This window comes from Pteropus medius, unplaced genomic scaffold, assembly GCF_902729225.1.
Source record: "Pteropus medius unplaced genomic scaffold, Ma_sr-lr_union100, whole genome shotgun sequence".
Classification (NCBI taxonomy): domain Eukaryota; kingdom Metazoa; phylum Chordata; class Mammalia; order Chiroptera; family Pteropodidae; genus Pteropus; species Pteropus medius.
Window position 1 is genome coordinate 2,877,253 of NW_024347867.1, and position 17,608 is coordinate 2,894,860.

The 17,608-nt window shown below is 39.7% G+C and overlaps 1 protein-coding gene across 1 annotated transcript in view; it reads left to right on the top strand.

Annotated features, from left to right (window-relative positions):
• Positions 1 to 8,941: 8,941 nt before the first annotated feature.
• Positions 8,942 to 17,608, top strand: part of MAP3K5 (mitogen-activated protein kinase kinase kinase 5) — a 169,623-nt gene continuing 160,956 nt past the window's right edge. Inside the window, exon 1 of the mRNA XM_039878994.1 lies at positions 8,942 to 10,205. Within this exon, the coding sequence (XP_039734928.1) occupies positions 9,764 to 10,205 (442 nt within the window). The 5' untranslated portion in view covers positions 8,942 to 9,763. The remainder of the gene's footprint in view (positions 10,206 to 17,608) is intronic.

The following is a 17,608-nucleotide window of genomic DNA, read 5'->3' on the forward strand; positions in this document are numbered from 1 at the left end:
TCTGCAGGTATTTTATCATTTTTTTATTCCACCAGAAATAGTTGAGTACCTATTTTCTTACAGCCTCATCAATACATTGAGTTATTAAACTTTTGGAGTTTTGCAACAAAGTAAGCAAAAAATGGAATACTAGAGTAATTTTAATGTTTATTGAGATCATTATGAATGATATTGAACATCTTTATATATTGGTGAAAGACACCTGTATTTCCATATTTATCAATTGTCTATGGCTTTCATAGCTCATTTTTCTACAGGATTTTTGGCCTCTTCTCTAATTTTAGAAACTCATTTTACGAGCTGTGGTATCAGTTGTAGCTATTTCCCCAGTTTGCTATTTGTCTGTCTACTTTGCTTAAAATGTCTTTTGCCATGTAAAGACTTTTTATTTTTAATGTTATAAAGTTTATCTATTTGTCCCTTTTTTGCTTTGGATTTTGAGTCATAACCCTGAAAATTTTCCTTGCTCCTAAGTTGGAAAGAATTTACCTATATATTTACTGAGTACTCACATAGTTTCATTTTTAAAAGTTAAATCTCACATCCATTTGGAATTTTTCTTCGTGTATGTGTGGGGAATGAATCCAATTTTATCTTTTCCATATGGCTATGTAGTTATTCCAACACCACTTTTTCAAAGTCCTTCTTTCCAGTAATCTAAAAGTCTGTTTTTATCTTATACTAAATTTTCATATGTAATTAGATATATTTCTGGATTTTCTATTCCATCTCATTGATTTGTCTTACATATTCATGAACCAGTACTATTAATTTTTGAGGACTCATGTCTTTAACAACTATAGTGTCAAAGAAAACAATCGTGGTATCTATTTAGAATAAAGTCACAGGTACTGTTTCTGTGGAGTGACCTCATCTGTAGCTCCTGGTCTTTGAGGGCTCTTGGTTTTTCTGCCTTTTCTGAGCCTGTACCCCCCGGCCTTGCATTGATGCTGTGAGTCTCAGTATCTTTAAAAAATTTTATATTTTGGTTTTAGTAGTCAGAGTTGGTTTCTATTGCTTACACAAAAACTTTCTATGACAAGATTTGTTTATCTAAAGTAAAGATTTGTTTATCTAAATTAAAGTGATGCCTTCAATAGTAATAACTTTAGTCCCAGTGAGGGAAGAAGCAGGCAACAATTTGAGAGTCTGGGAGATGGTGTGCATGTAGGCGGGGCATGGGGTGGCATGGGGTAATATTTAATAGATGAGGCCTTAATCTTCCTTTCACAAAATGTGAAGAGAACTGTTTCTCTGTATTAAAATTGCTTTAACTTATTAGAACAATAAGAGAAAAATAAAACGTTATCAAATATGCTTTTAGAAGAAGCATATCAAAGATTCTATCAAAAGTCATTCCAGCTTAAAGAGACTTGAGATATGAGAGCATTGCTCTATCCCTAGGCCACACCTGGAATATTGCAAAAGTCTCTTAACTTCTTTCTGGGTTTAGCTACAGGCTCAAACTTCTACACCAGTCACAGTTATCTTTTTAAAATATAGATTGGATCACATTCTCTTCTACTTAAAATCCTTGAATGTCTCTTCTTATAGGATGAATTTAAATTTACTTTTCATCAGGATGCAAAATCTGGCCTCAGCTCGGCTTTCAAACTTATTTTTTAACAACAAATTTATTTCTTAACAAACTCGTTTCAAACATGTATCTCACAGTAGTAGATGAAGTCATTTTATAGTAATAATGAGAGTAGCAGTAGAGTGGTAGTAGTGGTGCTTTTAATGTAACTATAAAATTACTATTACTGTGAAACTATTATTGCTACTACTCCTTTACACGTATTAGTATTTGAACTACTTGCAATTTCCCAGAATTCACCATACCATCTCATGTTCATGGCTTTTTTGGGGTCTAGAATTTCCTCCTATTGACCTAGACTGGCATATCTCTGACTCTCACTCTTTTTGTATATATTGCCTCAGCTGAATCTCTTTACATATCTGTCTCTCTGCATAGGAATGAGCTCAGTTGGAATCATATTTTATTAATTGTTTAATACCTAAAACTTTATATTGTGCTAAATGAAGAATATAAACCCTTCGAAGTTTTATGGCAAATAGCTTTCTTTCTACAACAGCACTGACCAGTAAAATTTTCTGCAACGAAAGAAATGTTCTATGTCTGCATTGTCCAATAGAGTAGCCACTAGCTACATATGATCACTGAATACTTGAAATGTGGCTACTGTGACTGAGAAACTAAATTTTAAGTTTTCTTCAATTTTAATTAATTTACATTTAAATAGCCACATGTTTTTCTTTTTTTTTTTTTACTTTTACTTCAACCATTCCTGGACCCCCTTATCATTTATACTTAGGCTTAAATATTTGCTAGATTAAGGTGATTCAAAAAAAAAAGATACCAGAGAGAACGTAGTTAGCATTCATATGATGGCTAAGTGGAGGGCCAGGGGAGGGAGGGAGCAATTGAGGGGGCGGATCGTTTTTCAAATAATATAGATGTCTAACCAATGTACTGTGTACTTGAAACTAATTTAAATAAATAAATTTATTAAAAATAAATAAATAAGTAAAATAAAGAGGATAAATGGTAAGTTTGTGATTAAAAACTCAGGTAAAAGTTTTTTCTTGTCTAAATATTTTAACAGACTGGATTCTATCATAGCTTTTACAGTGGTCATTCGATATAACATATACTTAATTCAATGAAGTCACTTATTCCTGATATTTGAAGTCTTTCATAAACAATATTGTGATAGCCTGCTGAAATGTGAAAGGGTTAAAGGATAATTAAAACCTGAAACTGGACAAAGGAAGTCTATACCTTAGGCCTAGTTTCTGGAACCCCTAACCTCATTCTGTTAATCATGAAACTTTTAACAATGAGCTCATACGCTAACTGCCAATTTTAGCCTCTGTAACCCTGCTTGCTTGCGTGGCATGAAAATAATCAATTGTTTATAAGCTGAAAAATTACTGTTTGGCCATCATCCATGGGAATACTGGCCATTGCCCATGGGAACATAACATTCTAACAACAAGCTTTCTGCTTCTGTATCCCCACTTGCACAACTGACCTGTGGGTTGACAGGTAGTGAATAAGAGAAAAACAGACCTTTGTGTTTAAGACAGAATGAGGAATGGGATTTAGGGCTTAAAAACCTTGTATCTTGGCATTTCGGGGCTGCTCCTTTGTACAGGACAGCCGCCGGCTAATAAACAGCCTTTGAGAGCATACTTGGTTTGGTCTATTCTATACAGGCCACAACAAATATATTATTTTAAAATGGTTTATAAGAGAATTCAGGGTGAGTAGTTATGCTTAAAAAATTGGGAGATGTCTTTATCCACTTATATGACTTCTGCAAGAGGAACAGTAGGACAGATGTCTATGGAGAATAATTTTATTCACTTTCAGAGTTTATTTCCTTCTCTTTAAGTAGTGAAGATCCTAGTACTTTTGTAGCTGAACTCCAGTAACTGTCCATTTTAAAGCAATTATTGAATCAAAAATGAAAAGAATCCCAAGAATAAGATCTCTAGATCAGTGGTCCCCAACCATTTTTGCACCAGAGACTGATGCTCTTATAAAAATCTAATGCCTGATGATCTGAGGTGGAGCTGAGGTGATGATGCTAGTGCTGAAGAGGAGCTGCAAATACAGATGAAGCTTTGCTCTCTTGCCTTGCCACCCACCTCCTACTGTGTGGCCCTGTTCCTAACAGGCCACTGACTGGTACCAGTTTGGAGGGGGCGGCAGGGAGACAGTTCTCTATTTGTGTAAAACTCCTCACTTGAACCTAATCTTTAACCACGGCTAAAAAACACTGCCCCAGGAGTTTGCTGTAGTGGATGAAGGGAAAATTTGAAGCTACTGGATATACAAAAAAGCAGGTTCATCTTCCAGGAGCACAGATTTTTCTTGGAGAATTAAGAAATCCAAAACATGATTTTGTATTAAAATAAATAAGCACAAATTATGAAATAAATGGCTAACTTTAAGACAAAACAGAGGCATCAAACAAACAGAAACAACATTCATCCTTGTTGACTTTAGCCTCAGATTATTTCTCAAGGCTTCACTCTCCCTGGCTTCTGATGGAAGAGTTTGGAAAACAGCTATTGTACACAGCTCTTGTACAAAGCAAGTATGGTCTTTTAACATGATATTTTAATTCCAAAATTAGCAGATAAACTGTGTCTCAACTTCTCATCTCCTTTCTTTTAAACTTTATGCAGCCGTTAGATAAACTGGTTGTACATCTTCCCACCAGAACAAGAAAAAGCAGGCTATTTGGTACTTTCTGACATGATAATCTTATCACCTCATACAATGAGGAGCAGTGGCTGATAGCACAGGCTCTAGATTGGAACCCTGCTCTTTTTACTAAATCCTTGTTTGACATTGGGTAGCCTTTCCCCACTAAGAGCCTTATCTATAAAGATGGGAGACTTGAGATATGCATATAAAGCAGTTAGTAAGGTGATTGGCACTTATTATTTTTTCAACTGGAAATGGGTCTAAGGGACATTGACCATGTTATTACTAGAAAATGAACTTAGCTTTGTCTTGTATAGTTTCCCACAGTCTTGAGTATTTTAACCTGTGTTTCAGTTCTCTATATTCCCTTCAATTAGTTATCGAATCTTAGCTTTGGATTCTAGAGCTTTGATGAGATTCAAGTTCATTATGTTCGGTATGACTATCTCATAATTGGTGGTGTGTTTTTCTATCAGGAGGCACATTATATCTGGTTATCTCTCTTTTAGTGATGTTAGTGATTATTGATGATGCATACCTGGATCCAAATCCATTACCAGTTGCAAAACAGTGATATTCTAACTACCTCAGAAATTTGTTATGCATTAACTGAAATATTTCTATAAAGAGAAAGTTCCCTCATGTACTATTTGGTTACCCAGTGGCATTTTTCATTTTTAATGTATTTCAATTCAGTATAACAACTGGTATCTCAACTGAATACTTAAACATAGCACATTAGAGCTTCAAAGGATTTTCAATTTAATCTAAGTCAATACTTTATTTTATGAATGAAGAAACAGGCCCAAAGAGGTTAAATTAGTCTTCTCATTGGTAGTTATCAGAATCTCAACAGGAAACAAGACAGTTCGAGGTGGGTTTATTTACAAAAAGACTAATTACAAAGATACAGAAGGAGTATACCAAAGCTTCAAGAGATTGTGTAGGAACATGGGACTAGCAACTTCAGAGCTATTATCATTTCCAGATGCCAAAGGACAAGGTGAGGGAAAGATAGAAGACTCTGTTAGAAACTTGAGTCCTGTAGGACCTGCCACCTTGAGAAGAGCAATGACTTCTTGTTGAGGAATCTAGCCAGCCTGAGGAGACTATTCATAGAGTCCTGATATCCTTTCTCGCTCAGATCCCCTGCATGGACTCCCCATTGACCAAACCCAGTTGGCAATCAGAATGCAAGGGAACCCACTGATAATTCATATAGCCTAAGAGGCAGAGACCATACGAATATGAATGGAAAGTGGATCTGGAGGGGTGAACTCAGGAACACGTGGCAAAGTCAGGATTTGAATTCATATTCTTGCTCCTACACCACCATTCTACCACACATTCAAATGTTTGCCTATATCCAAAGATCTAACATCTCTAGAAATAATTCATGGACCAGGATGATGTTAACTTCCTCTGGAGTGAATTTTGATTGTCAAGAGCCTAGAATTACCTTTACCCAATTTCAGGGTTTGAGAATTTATCTGAGTTACTCACATCTGGAGGCAGGGTTGCTATCTAGGTAAAAGTCATTTTACTTCTAGTTCACTCCAACTTCTAGGCTATCTCATCTTTACTTTTGACCTTCCAAGTGTTATCAAAAATGCAATTTAGCCTCTTAGCTGTCTAACTCAGATCCACAAAATTTGCCAGGCTAGAAGCAGCCCTGGCTAGGCACTTGCTCTGGATCCCTGTCCTTTCTTCCAGAATCTAGCCAGATAGTTCCTCATTATCTCATTAGTTCTTTGATGTCTTTATTTTAATTTTTAAATTTTGTCCAACATTCTTAGTCTTTTGTGAGAGGATTGATCAGAATCACCTAACCTGTCATAATGTGAAGCAGAAATCTCTGCTATTTCTCCAGCTCTTTATTAGGAAAATTCTTTGCCTTACCTGCAAGTGTTCTCAAGGTGTCTCAAGGCTCATCTGTAACTGGAAGTGGGATGGACTTTGACTGAGAATATAGTTTTGATCAATGAACTTCAGTTCTGCCATCATGTTTTTTTAACGTGTAAAGATGCCATAGAATCTTTATAATATTTTAATTTTACCATTTACAGACTGTGATTTAATCCTTGTCAAAAGCTTCAGGAAGCCTATTTGTGGATCTAAGCATCATGTTACCTCTTTATTTCCTTGGATTCCTTTTTTCCTTGATGCAGAGTGCCAAGTTGTGAGCTTACAAAGAGAAGTATCCCCTCAGTTCCTCACACTTATTAAAGTAATATTACCAGAAAGCATTATATCTGATTTGTATTATTTTAGGTTCCTCTGAAATGCCCTTACTGAGTTAATATTTAATATTATATTCTTGGCTTTTAAATATTAAACATAAATTTGAGGAACATATAATTTTTACAAATTCATATTCAATTACATTGTTTTGCCCAATGTCCTTTGTATTGGATTCTATGCAATAAAGTCTTTATAGAATTCAAGAAAAGACTTGACTCTTCATATGAATATGTTACTCATGTGTTTTCTTTTTTATTTTAGCAGCCAAAACACACAGAGCTAAATTTAGCAATCAATTGACTTGTGTATTTGTCCCAGGTGCATGATACTTCTTTTACTGGCTTCCTGATTGATTTCTGATCATTTAAAATTGTATTTATCTTGTTTTGTATGTAGCCTTAAATACTTTTTAGAATTGATATATATCTTATTATATTTCAGTGTATTATATTTCCACTTATCTGAAGATACAGAGAAATAGGCAAACTTGTCACTTAAAACAAAAAGCTAACTAGCTAAGAGATCCTTGGCCATTGCAGGCTTAAGATTCACCATTCTGCCTCTTCAAGAACAAACCTGAAAGCCCAAGATTGGCAATGATTTTGCTTGTGTCCACTATTACGATAGTAGATGTCCTTTTAGATTAGAAAAATGTCCTCCTTATACACAGACAAATATCAAACATGCACACCTTCTGGATGATCCAATTAGAAAAATGCGTTCATTTTTCCAGTCAGGACCCTGAGTTAGGCTTGCAAGCAGAGGGCAAGCTGGGTACTGGCACCACATCCGTCCTCTCTGCCTACACACGGGCCTAAATTTAAGTTGTAAGTTGAACCATCTGAATTTATGTATATTTGACTATCAGCTATAAAAATGGAAATTTCATGTAGTTCAACCTAATACATGTCATGTTAATTTAATTAACTAAACCATGCCATTTAGGCAGTGAGAGAGCCTTAGGATCAACTACAAGCAGTCTTTTAGTATTGCATTGGGGTTTGGCTGCCAGTAATCAATAACATCTTTAAAATTATTAAATTTAAAGTAAAACAAATTAAACAAAAATAAAAACTGTGTATGAAAGATGGCTCTGAAAAGATCTGGAAGGGAAGCAAAGGCGAAAAACTATGGTTTTTAGAAAATACCTTTATATATGTTCTTAGATCTGTATAGCAAAATGCTATTTGAGAAGTTAGATAATTTAGTTTTCCAGACACGATCCTAATGAATTTCCAGTGTTTATTGTTTTTGGCCAGGATGAGGCAGAGGGCTATCTACTCCCATAGGAGTTTGGAGGCTTGACAGGTTGTTGGAAATAAAAGGTATGTATCTATCAGTAGTTCAACATTTTTCTCAATATGATCACTGATATTATCCACTATCTACTATCTACTTTCCAAATGACATCAAGGCCAAAAGCAGATGTGGATCACAGGAAGTCCATCGACATGAAGAGAATAAAGTTTCCTTACTATAAATTCACTTCTGTCATTTTATAAACCCTTAGAAAAAGCTAATGTCACTCTGCTTCCTTGGGGATACAATTGTGTAGCTACTGGGTGATTTTTCTTATTACTATTTTCTTCCTCCTTTTAACTCTTTATTACTAAATTATTTCATCTTTCTTTTTTTCCCAAGCTCGAATGTAATTTGCACTATTCTACCTTTTCCTAGAACTCATTAATCTTAGTTCCTGGAGACGGGAAGCCCAAAACCTGTTTATTTCCTTGCAATTTTCACTGGTTTTCCTAAAGTTATAGCATTCTAGAGTTCTCTGAAAATTTACACATCTGTTTTTGCTCCTCATATAAGTAGGTACTTTGACTGCTCTTAAGCAATCCGTGCATTTCCACCCCCTCCCTCCCCCGCTGTGGTGCAATTTAAAAAACAGAATAAGTCACCTAATTTTCCTCTTTCAATTGGCGGCTGATGATTTGCAGAATGTGGTATAGACCTGATCTTCCATCTCAAGTAAGACTATGGCACGTGTATGTGGTGGGGAGGTGAGGCGGTTAGGATCCTAAACAAGAATGCTAAATCGTTGAGCGGTTGGAGCTAATCAATTACGCATTAATGTTAGCACAGCTGTTGGAAATGTTTAAATGAAAAGTACCACGCGCAGACCTGATAAATTTAGCCTGCCACTTCCGGAGCGCCATAGTCACGAATAAACTACCCTTCCCAATACAGACCCCAGCTCCAGAGCGGTCGTTGAAGTATTCCCGCCTCGCGCAACGCGAGCCTCGGAGCACTGCCCTAGTCCTTCCAGCGCCGCCCGCGATTCCAGACTGCGCTGCCGAGCGAGCCCGGCAGGGGCCAGAGGGGGGCGCCGTGGCCGCGGCGAACGCTGCAAATGCTTCGGGGCTAGCTCAGACCAAAGCATTCGCGACTTTTTTTTTTTCTTTTCGCCATTCTGTTATCGCGTGGGCTTCGGGCTTTTGCTTACTTCAAGTGTTCTTGTGTGGGGGGCCCCGTTGGCGACCGCGGAGACTCTCGGCCGGAACCTCTCACGGGCTGAGCTCGCTCAGTTTCGTCCCGGCTAGAGATTCCCAGCAGCGCCCTCCCCTGGGGCGGAACCTGTCTCGGTTCCGCGACGAGTGGGTGGCAAGAAGCCGGTGGCCGCAAGAAGCGCCGAGACTGGCGCTGGGACGTAACAGCCTTAAAAATCGTTGAAAAAAAGGCCAGCGGAGGAGGAGGAGGAAATAGAACAGTTGTAGGACAGCTGCCACCGAGCAGCGAGGCGGATCTTTTCAGCTGCAGCTGCCGCTGTTCCGGGACGCAGCCCGGGGAGCGTGCCAGCACGTAAGGTGCTGGTCAGGTAGCTCCGCACCCAGGGGGCGCCCTTCCTGGCCCCTCCCAAAGCGCCCGGCGCGGAAGGAGCCGGGCCGCGCTGCCTCTAGCCAGTGCGCACTCACACCAAGCGCGGCGCCCTTGAGCTGCACCGCCGCGCAGGTTTGTGAGCCGGCTTCTCCAACCGCCAAGAAAAGGAAGCGCTGTCCCTTCCCGCTCAACCCGGCTTCCCCACCCCTTGTACTCTACACCCTGAACCGGGCGAGCGGCGCGGCCACGGAGGCGCCGAGGAGGGGCGAGCCGCCGCCCGGCGGCGGCGTCCCTTCAGGAGAGAGAGCGGCTGAGAGGAGGCGGCGGCGCGGCGCGGGAGGCGCGACGCGCGATGGTAGCTGCTTAGCCCGGCGCGCGCGGAGCAGCCCCGAGCTGTGGCTGGCCAGACGGTGCGGCTGGGGGTGGGACGCCTCAGCCGCTGCAGCTCTTGCAGGAGAGATGAGCGCGGCGGCGGGCGAGGGCATCACTTTCTCCGTGCCACCCTTTGCCCCCTCGGGCCTCTGCGCCTTCCCCGAGGGCAGCAGCTGCCGGAGTGGAGAAGTGGCGGCCGAGGGTGAGGAGAACCAGCTACCACCGCCGCCACCGGGAAGCTTCTGGAATGTGGAGAGTACGGCCGCTTCTGGCACCGGGTGTCCCGCTGCCACCTCCGGGAGCAGCGCCACCCGATGCCGGGGCAACTCTGGTGGCGCAGGCGGCCGACGGACTACAGTGGCATATGTGATCAACGAGGCGAGCCAGGGGCAGCTGGTGGTGGCCGAGAGCGAGGCCCTGCAGAGCCTGCGGGAGGCGTGCGAGAAGGTGGGCGCCGCCCTGGAGACCCTGCACTTTGGTAAACTGGACTTTGGGGAGACCACAGTGCTGGACCGTTTTTACAATGCAGGTGCGTGTGTAGTAACCCCTTTCCTATCCCACGGTCAGTGGTCGCGTTTCCCCTGGCCGCTACAGGGGAATAAATGTTTTTCTGGGCAAAAAAAAAATTTCTGGGTAGCAGGCGTGCTTCCTGCTTATTTACTTCTTGCTACACTTTAGGGGCAGCGAGCAGCGCTGTGCGACTTCTCGCGCTCGCCGCTCCTGGGAGAGAGTGGGGGCTGGTGCCAGAGCCTGTGTGTATCTGTGCCAGAGATCGACGGACTCACCCACCGGCCCGCTCTGGAGCCATGGGGTTCGTGTGGTCCTCATAAAGAACTTTTTGTTCTTTAGCACTACGAGATACTTGTCCCAGTCAGCTCTTCTCCAGTTCGTATCTACCTGTGAAGGCTTTAGATGACGTTCTCATTTTTTTTTTTTTCTGTGTAGTTTTGGGAGTACAGAAACCAGGACTTAGGCCATGCAGCCAACTGCACGCAGATTCTATCTGAGTTTGCATGTAATGTCATGATCTTCCCAACTCGTTTTACCTTAACAAATTTAGTTAGTGGCTTGACAAATTTCCCATCTCTTTTCAATTTGAACTCTCAAGTAATTACTTCCAAAAGTAAAAACCTTGTAATTTACACTAAACTTGTGTGGTATTTTTGTTAGGATTTTCCTGAAAACCAGGGTCTTTTATTACCCCATATACCATGATGGGTTGGAAAGTGTATAATTTAACATTATTTAAAACGCTGATGTGCTGTCTTCATAACTAAGACTAAATTGGCCATTAAAGTAGTTGCTAGCATAATCTGTCGGGAAAAAAAAATTATTTCAACCTGTCACAGATTTCAGGAAGTATTATTGTAGTTCTAGCGACTGAAGCAATTAGCTGTCTGTTAGCAATGTTAGAATAATGTCATTGCAATGAACCATTAGCACCCTGTAGAACCAATATTGAGAATATGCACATATTTATAAATGTGAGCAGAAATTTCGATTTAATGATGGTTTCAAACAATAAGATTCTTGCATTTGTGGTCACATAAAAAGTTTTGTATTCCAATCTTGTTTTCAGTTTTTAAAACTTCAGTTTCTTCAAAACACCTGAAGTAGACTTATGTCAGTTTTGGAATTCAGCCAAAGCTGACTATTTTAAGAGCAACGAGAACTTCATGTTAAGGAAGCCAGACTAAATAAACTAGGACTTTCTGGTTCTGGTATTTTTTTAGTCTAGATCTTCATAACTGAACATGAGTGTAATATATTGTAGCTTGGTTCTTTGGGTGGCTTGCTATAAAAATTACATAACCATACTTTTTAAAAAAATTACAGCACTCTTATTTTTGGATTATAATTTAGAATAATCTTCAAAGTATTGAAAGATATGTAAGGGAAACACCCAACCAAATAGCGTATTTTTACTGTCCCGATAGACTGGGTATTTTTTTATAGGGCTCTATGAAAAAATCTTAAACTCTAAGCTAATTTGAATGTTTTCTGTCAAGGCTCACTTACTGTTTCTTCTCCAAATACTGTCTCTGGGAAAGTGAGAGAAAAAGGTTAGAAAAGACCTGACGTTTGAACTTTATCTCATTTAATCTTTCAGAAAAGCCTGTAAAGTAAGTACGTACTGTCTGGCTTAGGTGAGAAGACCAAGGGATCCATAACTGGCCCATAACTCATGCAGTAACTTGTCAATGCCACTGGAATCCACTTCCACTAGTGGACTCTAAAAGGTCGTGCTTTGCCCTTGCTGCCTCCATTTAATTGGACTGATTTACTCTCAGAGTCTAAATGCTCTCTATCTTGGAATCATGTGACAATGAATTGGCAGGGACCTTATGAGCCATTTAGGTGCAGTGTGAAATGGTGGGGAGGACTCCCTCTAGGAAGACCAGTGTTTGCAGGCCAGCTCTGTCCCATTTCACTGCTTCCATCATCCTGCGCAGGTGCCAGCATAAACCCTGCCAATGTGAGTGACATGAGCACTGAACCATTTCCTTCAGCATAGAGATGTGACAGAATGAAGATAGGTATCAATTTTGTCCAAACCCTTTGTTTTTCTAAATTGAGGGCTGATGAGTTTGATGGTAGTAGAACTTTTCTTCTGATTTCTAAGAGAGCACTTGCTCCTCCTCTACCAGGATTTGGCAGAATTTTCTGTAAAGGGCCAGACGGTAAATATTTTAGACTTTGCAAGAGGTCTCTCTCGCCACTACTTAACTCTGTGGTTGTTACTGGAGAGCAGCCATAAACAGTTCCTAAACAAATGATGGTGGCTGTAGTCCGATAAAACTTTATTAATGGACACTGATGTTGGAATTTCATATAATTCACAAAATATTCTTTGTTAATTTTACCCCAATCTTTAAAAAAATGTAAAAACCATTTTTAGGTTTTAAGTTATACAAAAACAGGCCTGGTAGGATTTTGGCTCCTGGGCCATGCTGACCTTTGCTCTATATCCACCATCTCCACCTGAAAGCTGAATCAAGATGTGGGAAGAACACTGCCTCTCAAGTTAGATCTGAGTTTTCATCCTGGCTCTGTTCTGAACCACATAATTATGAACAAGGCCCTTCATCTCCTCCAAAGGCTTGTAAAACTGACCAAGGATGGAAGTGGAGGAGGGAATTGAACTAAATTTCAAAGATTCTCTCATTTAATCCTATGATTTGCAAAGGCAAGGCAGCATGGTGTGCTGGGACAGAGCACTGGAACAGGTTTCAAGATTTGTATTCTGGTCTTTGGTCAGGAGCTGTGATTAGGAGCAAGTCATTTAAAATCTCAGAAAAGAATGGAGAATCGGAATAATTGATTTCTGAGATTCTCTACAGCTCTCAAATTCTGTACTTTAAAATTATAACATTATTAATACAAAATGAATCATTTAAGTCCATAGACTTGTGTATTCCATGTTCCCAGCCCCAGGAGTTCAGAGTTGGTTGAGAGGGCAGATTCAAAGCCTGATTGTAGCAGGTACTCTGAGAGGGTGCACACTGAATGCCTTGGGCACCCAGGAAACATTCTACAATCAGATTGGTAGATGGGGTGGGTTCAGAGGTGACACCTGAACTGAGGTGGAAGGGTAAACAAGGACAATTTAACGAAGGTCTCAACAGTTAAAAAGGAATGTTGGTGTTTAAACAGCTCAACTTAATGGAATGAATAAGAACTGGAAGCTTGGTTACATTTTTATAAGCTTTCTCTGTGTGTACTGGCTGGTGTCTTCTTAAAGAATAGATTGTATTTAAAGATTTTCACTGATTTTTTCATTTACTATTTAACTAATATATTTTGTTCTTTACACATATTCTTTTTTTCATTCCTGCTTTGAGGGGGAACTAATGTTCTATCACAGCTTTTATGATAATACATTTTATATATATATATATGTATGTATGTATGTGTGTATATATATATGTACATGTATATATATACATGTATATATATGTGTATATATATATATACACATGTGTATATATATATATGTGTGTATATATATATATATATATATATATATATATGAATGACTATATCACTCAGAGATGGCAAATGTCAAGCTAACATTCTCAGCTCCCTGCATCGTAGGTAGTAAATGCCTATAAAAGCTAAGAGATATCAGTGATACAGATGTTAGTGATATAGAGCTACTACTCCATTCAGGTAGACCCCTGCCCCACTAGCAGTGTCTCAAAAAATATTTTTAATGAAGATCAGTTCTGTGAGGTGTAGCTAGAATAAATAGGCTTTATTATCCCCTCCCTCCCTTTTGCTTATGAGAAAAGCGAACCGTTAAATGGTTATATTCATTCATTCATTCAGGTTAAATGATTTAAGGTTGCTGCTTGGAACCAGAAGCATATCTTGCCTTAGAAACAGTATTATAGATTGTGGTTAGATTCTAGACTAGCCTAGAAGAAGTTAGGTTAACTCAGTATACCCATTCACCATTTTTAAACATTCAGGAAAATTAGGTTCCTGAAACCTAAAGCTGGGACTTTGAATTCACCTGTCCTTGTATTAGCAACAGTAGTTTTGCTTTCATCTAGTTTCTGGTAGCATCTTGGACAGATGTAGGACATCGCTTTGGATTGGTCGTGATGAGAGGAGGGGCTGTGGTGCTCTTGGGACAAAGGAGGGTTTGGGAGGCTACAGGGAGAGGAGAGAGGCGGAGCAGAGGAGAGGAAGGATGCTCAGTGAAGGAGGGATCCAGCAGGAATCTAGTAACACTTTCACCTCTTTCAGCCTTCTTCCATTCCTTGACTTCCTGCTGCTGTAAGACCCAGGGACATTGGTCTGCTCAAGGCCATCTCACTCCCTCTCCTTGGGCACAGGATTAGATTGGCTGCCAGCTTCCCCTTTCCCTGCTACTAGCCATTACATCTGCCTGAGCCTTTCTCTTAGGCTCACTGCTGATTGCAATCATACTCGGCCTTTCACCCTGTAGCAGCAGTGGGTAACAGGAAGGAAACACATGCTAGTTGAAATTTTAAGAATTTAGCTGTTATATTTTCATCTATATTATATTCTCGCTTTCCTTGGGCTTGTGAGGAAAGTCACCCACTTAGGCCATGTCACTGGAGAGGCATCTCAACTTTTTAGACCTTGTTTCCACTTGCTCTCAGCACATCCTCTTAGGAATTACACTCTTATTAAATCAGAACAAAACAAAACAAAACAAAAGCATAACCTTTGTCTCCTGTCTAACACAGACTGAGAAGGCCTTGAAAGTCTTTTTGAGCCCACTCCTGCATTTTCTACTATTAAGTCCAGTGAGGCTTTTATATATAAGGTCTCATATACTTCGAGGGGGAGTGCAAAGTCAGTATTTCCTAGTGATTCCCGTGAGTCAGTTTAAAAAGAAAAAATTAGAAGACCTGTGTTTGTCAACATTTTATTTTTCCAATTAATGATATAAGAGAAAAAACTTGACAACCAGTCATCAACTGCCATGACTTCTTTAAAAAAGAGACATTATTATGTTGAATTAGGGAAGGCATAACCTTAGAATAAAGAATACCTTTTTGCATATAGAAAATGTATGGAAAACTCCTTATTTATTATTTTTGTCCCATTTCATCATGGGTGAGTGAAAGCTTTATCACGTCAATCAACAGAGCAGTGTTTAAGAACCTCTGATCTAAACTGCCTTACAGCCCCTTTCTACCTTTCAGTCACTGCTTCTTCATGAAAGAAACAAGCCTTAGAAAAATTATTAAAAGAACTAATATGGACAGACTCATAAGGAAAAAGTCTAGTTAGGAAGGGATTAAAAAAATATATCCCAGTGGTGGCCCGCACATAGTTTTTTCTCTGGCTTTTTTGCTGGCACACCATTGATGCAGCTGCTACCCATCCCCTATGAACCCAGAGCACCATGCTTCCTTTTGCTTTCTTGGAGGCAAAGTTATAATTTTCCAAAAAGAGCTTTACTAAAAAATTAGAAAAACAAAACTAAAAAGAAAATTCCAAAGCCCAAAAGTAAATTCGTTTGTAGAGTACTTGTTTCTTACCCTAAATAGTCAACCGCAGATTGTCATGACTGGCCCTGCTTCTCAGGCTCCTGGGATCCTGGTTTTTTTCTTCAGCTTGGTTACCTGTGGTGTGCTTAAGCCATTCATCAGTTGGAAGTTCAAGTTGGCTCCACTTCCATGTGAAAACTAATTACAAGTGCACAGCATGGCCTTATCTCACCTGTGGCCTTGGCTGGTGCCAGCCTTCTCAGAGCCTTATCTGCTAATAGGTTAGTTCCTCTCAGGTGACTACAGAGACTGTCCTTGCTTCCTGTTTTGGAGGCCTTGTTAGAGGCCCATTCAGTTCCTGTTTCTGGTTTGCAGGATAAAATTGGTTCAAAGCTTCTTTGTGGAGCAGTGGGAGATTGACAAGCACAAAGCCCATGAATGTGCAAGTCTCCACCAATAGTTAGCAACTGTTTGCTTTCCAAGTGAGTTACCCCAGGTGGTCCTTTCAAACACCATTCCCCTCCCTCCCCACCCTTCACATGGGCAAGGTGAGAGTTGAGAATGTGGTAAATGAGGTGAGAGTGGACAGTTGCATGAACCCACATCTATGTGGCTATCAGGAGGAAACCAGAAACCCACAGCCTTGGGAAAGGTATATCTTGAAAACAGCCTTGCCGTCCCATAATTTGCATATAGGTACATGGGGAAACTGGCTGATTTTCAGGGGACAGAATTAATTTTGCAAATTTTATTAGTCACATAAAAGAAAAAAATAAGAATGCAAAACAAAAATATTTAAAAATCCACTGATGATTCTAATACATTGGCTTCTTAAGTTGCTTTAATATATGTTGACTTTTCTCTCTGGCTGGAGATGTTGATTGAAGATGTTGATCAAAATATATGCCAGATTATTGGAGAAGGGGAAGAGGTGTAAAACAAAGCTTATTTTTAAAGTTTTGTCTAATCTAAAAAATTTTTAAAGTGAGTATTTATATTTTATGTGGGTTTTTTGTAGCATTTTTTTGTAGCATTTTTTTTCCCCCCTAAAGAAAACATAAAAAGGTACATGAGTCAAGCTGCATTGTGGTAATTTTCTTAGGGGAGGCTGAGAGAGGAGAGAAGATGTAAATGTTAATAGCATCTCTTACAGAAAATCATAGCAGAGAGGATCTGTGTAACTTAAATGCTACAGAAGTTGTGCAGGGTAATAGTAAACATCCCATAACAAGCAAACGTTTTCTGTTACAGTAGGTAATCAACATGAGGAATGCAATTGCCTTTGGTATATGGTTCATACAGGAAGGAAGTTATATTCCTTTGTACAGCAAGTCTCTAAAAATGGTTGTGACCAATTATATCAGTAGTTTCCAACACTTTTAATCTCTTCTAGGAACTCTGAAGAAACAGAAATGTGGAGAGAGCTGCCCTAGTGAATGTCAGGCCATCTGTTCATTGACTCCAAACCGTATAAGACCAAGTATTTGCCTAAGCCAGAGAATCCATCCTTGAAAAATCTTAGTTACCCCTATTTCTTATTTAAAAGTCATCCAAGGAGAATAAGTAAACACAGGCTATTACATGTCAAATACTCTTTAATGTCATATTTAAGTTTTCTAATATGTTTATTGTGACAAATATTGTCTTAGATCTGAGGCAGCCAGGACCAGGAGTGGGATTCCTTCTGTACAAGGGCTGGGGCTTTTACCTCCAGCTAGCTATTTCCCAATCTGTAGTTTAGTCACACTGGGGCACAGGTGATTTTATGTGGCTTGATGAGAATGATAATGTAAATGTATGTTCTGTGCAGTGTAGTACTCTTTTGATTGTCTTATTAGCTCAATACAATAAATAGATGTGGCTGTGTAATGATGTTTCCCAGCTGAGGAAACCACCTTGGAGAGGGTATGTGTCTTGGACAGAATTAATCAAGTGGTTGAGTAAAAGTCCAACTCAGGTCTTC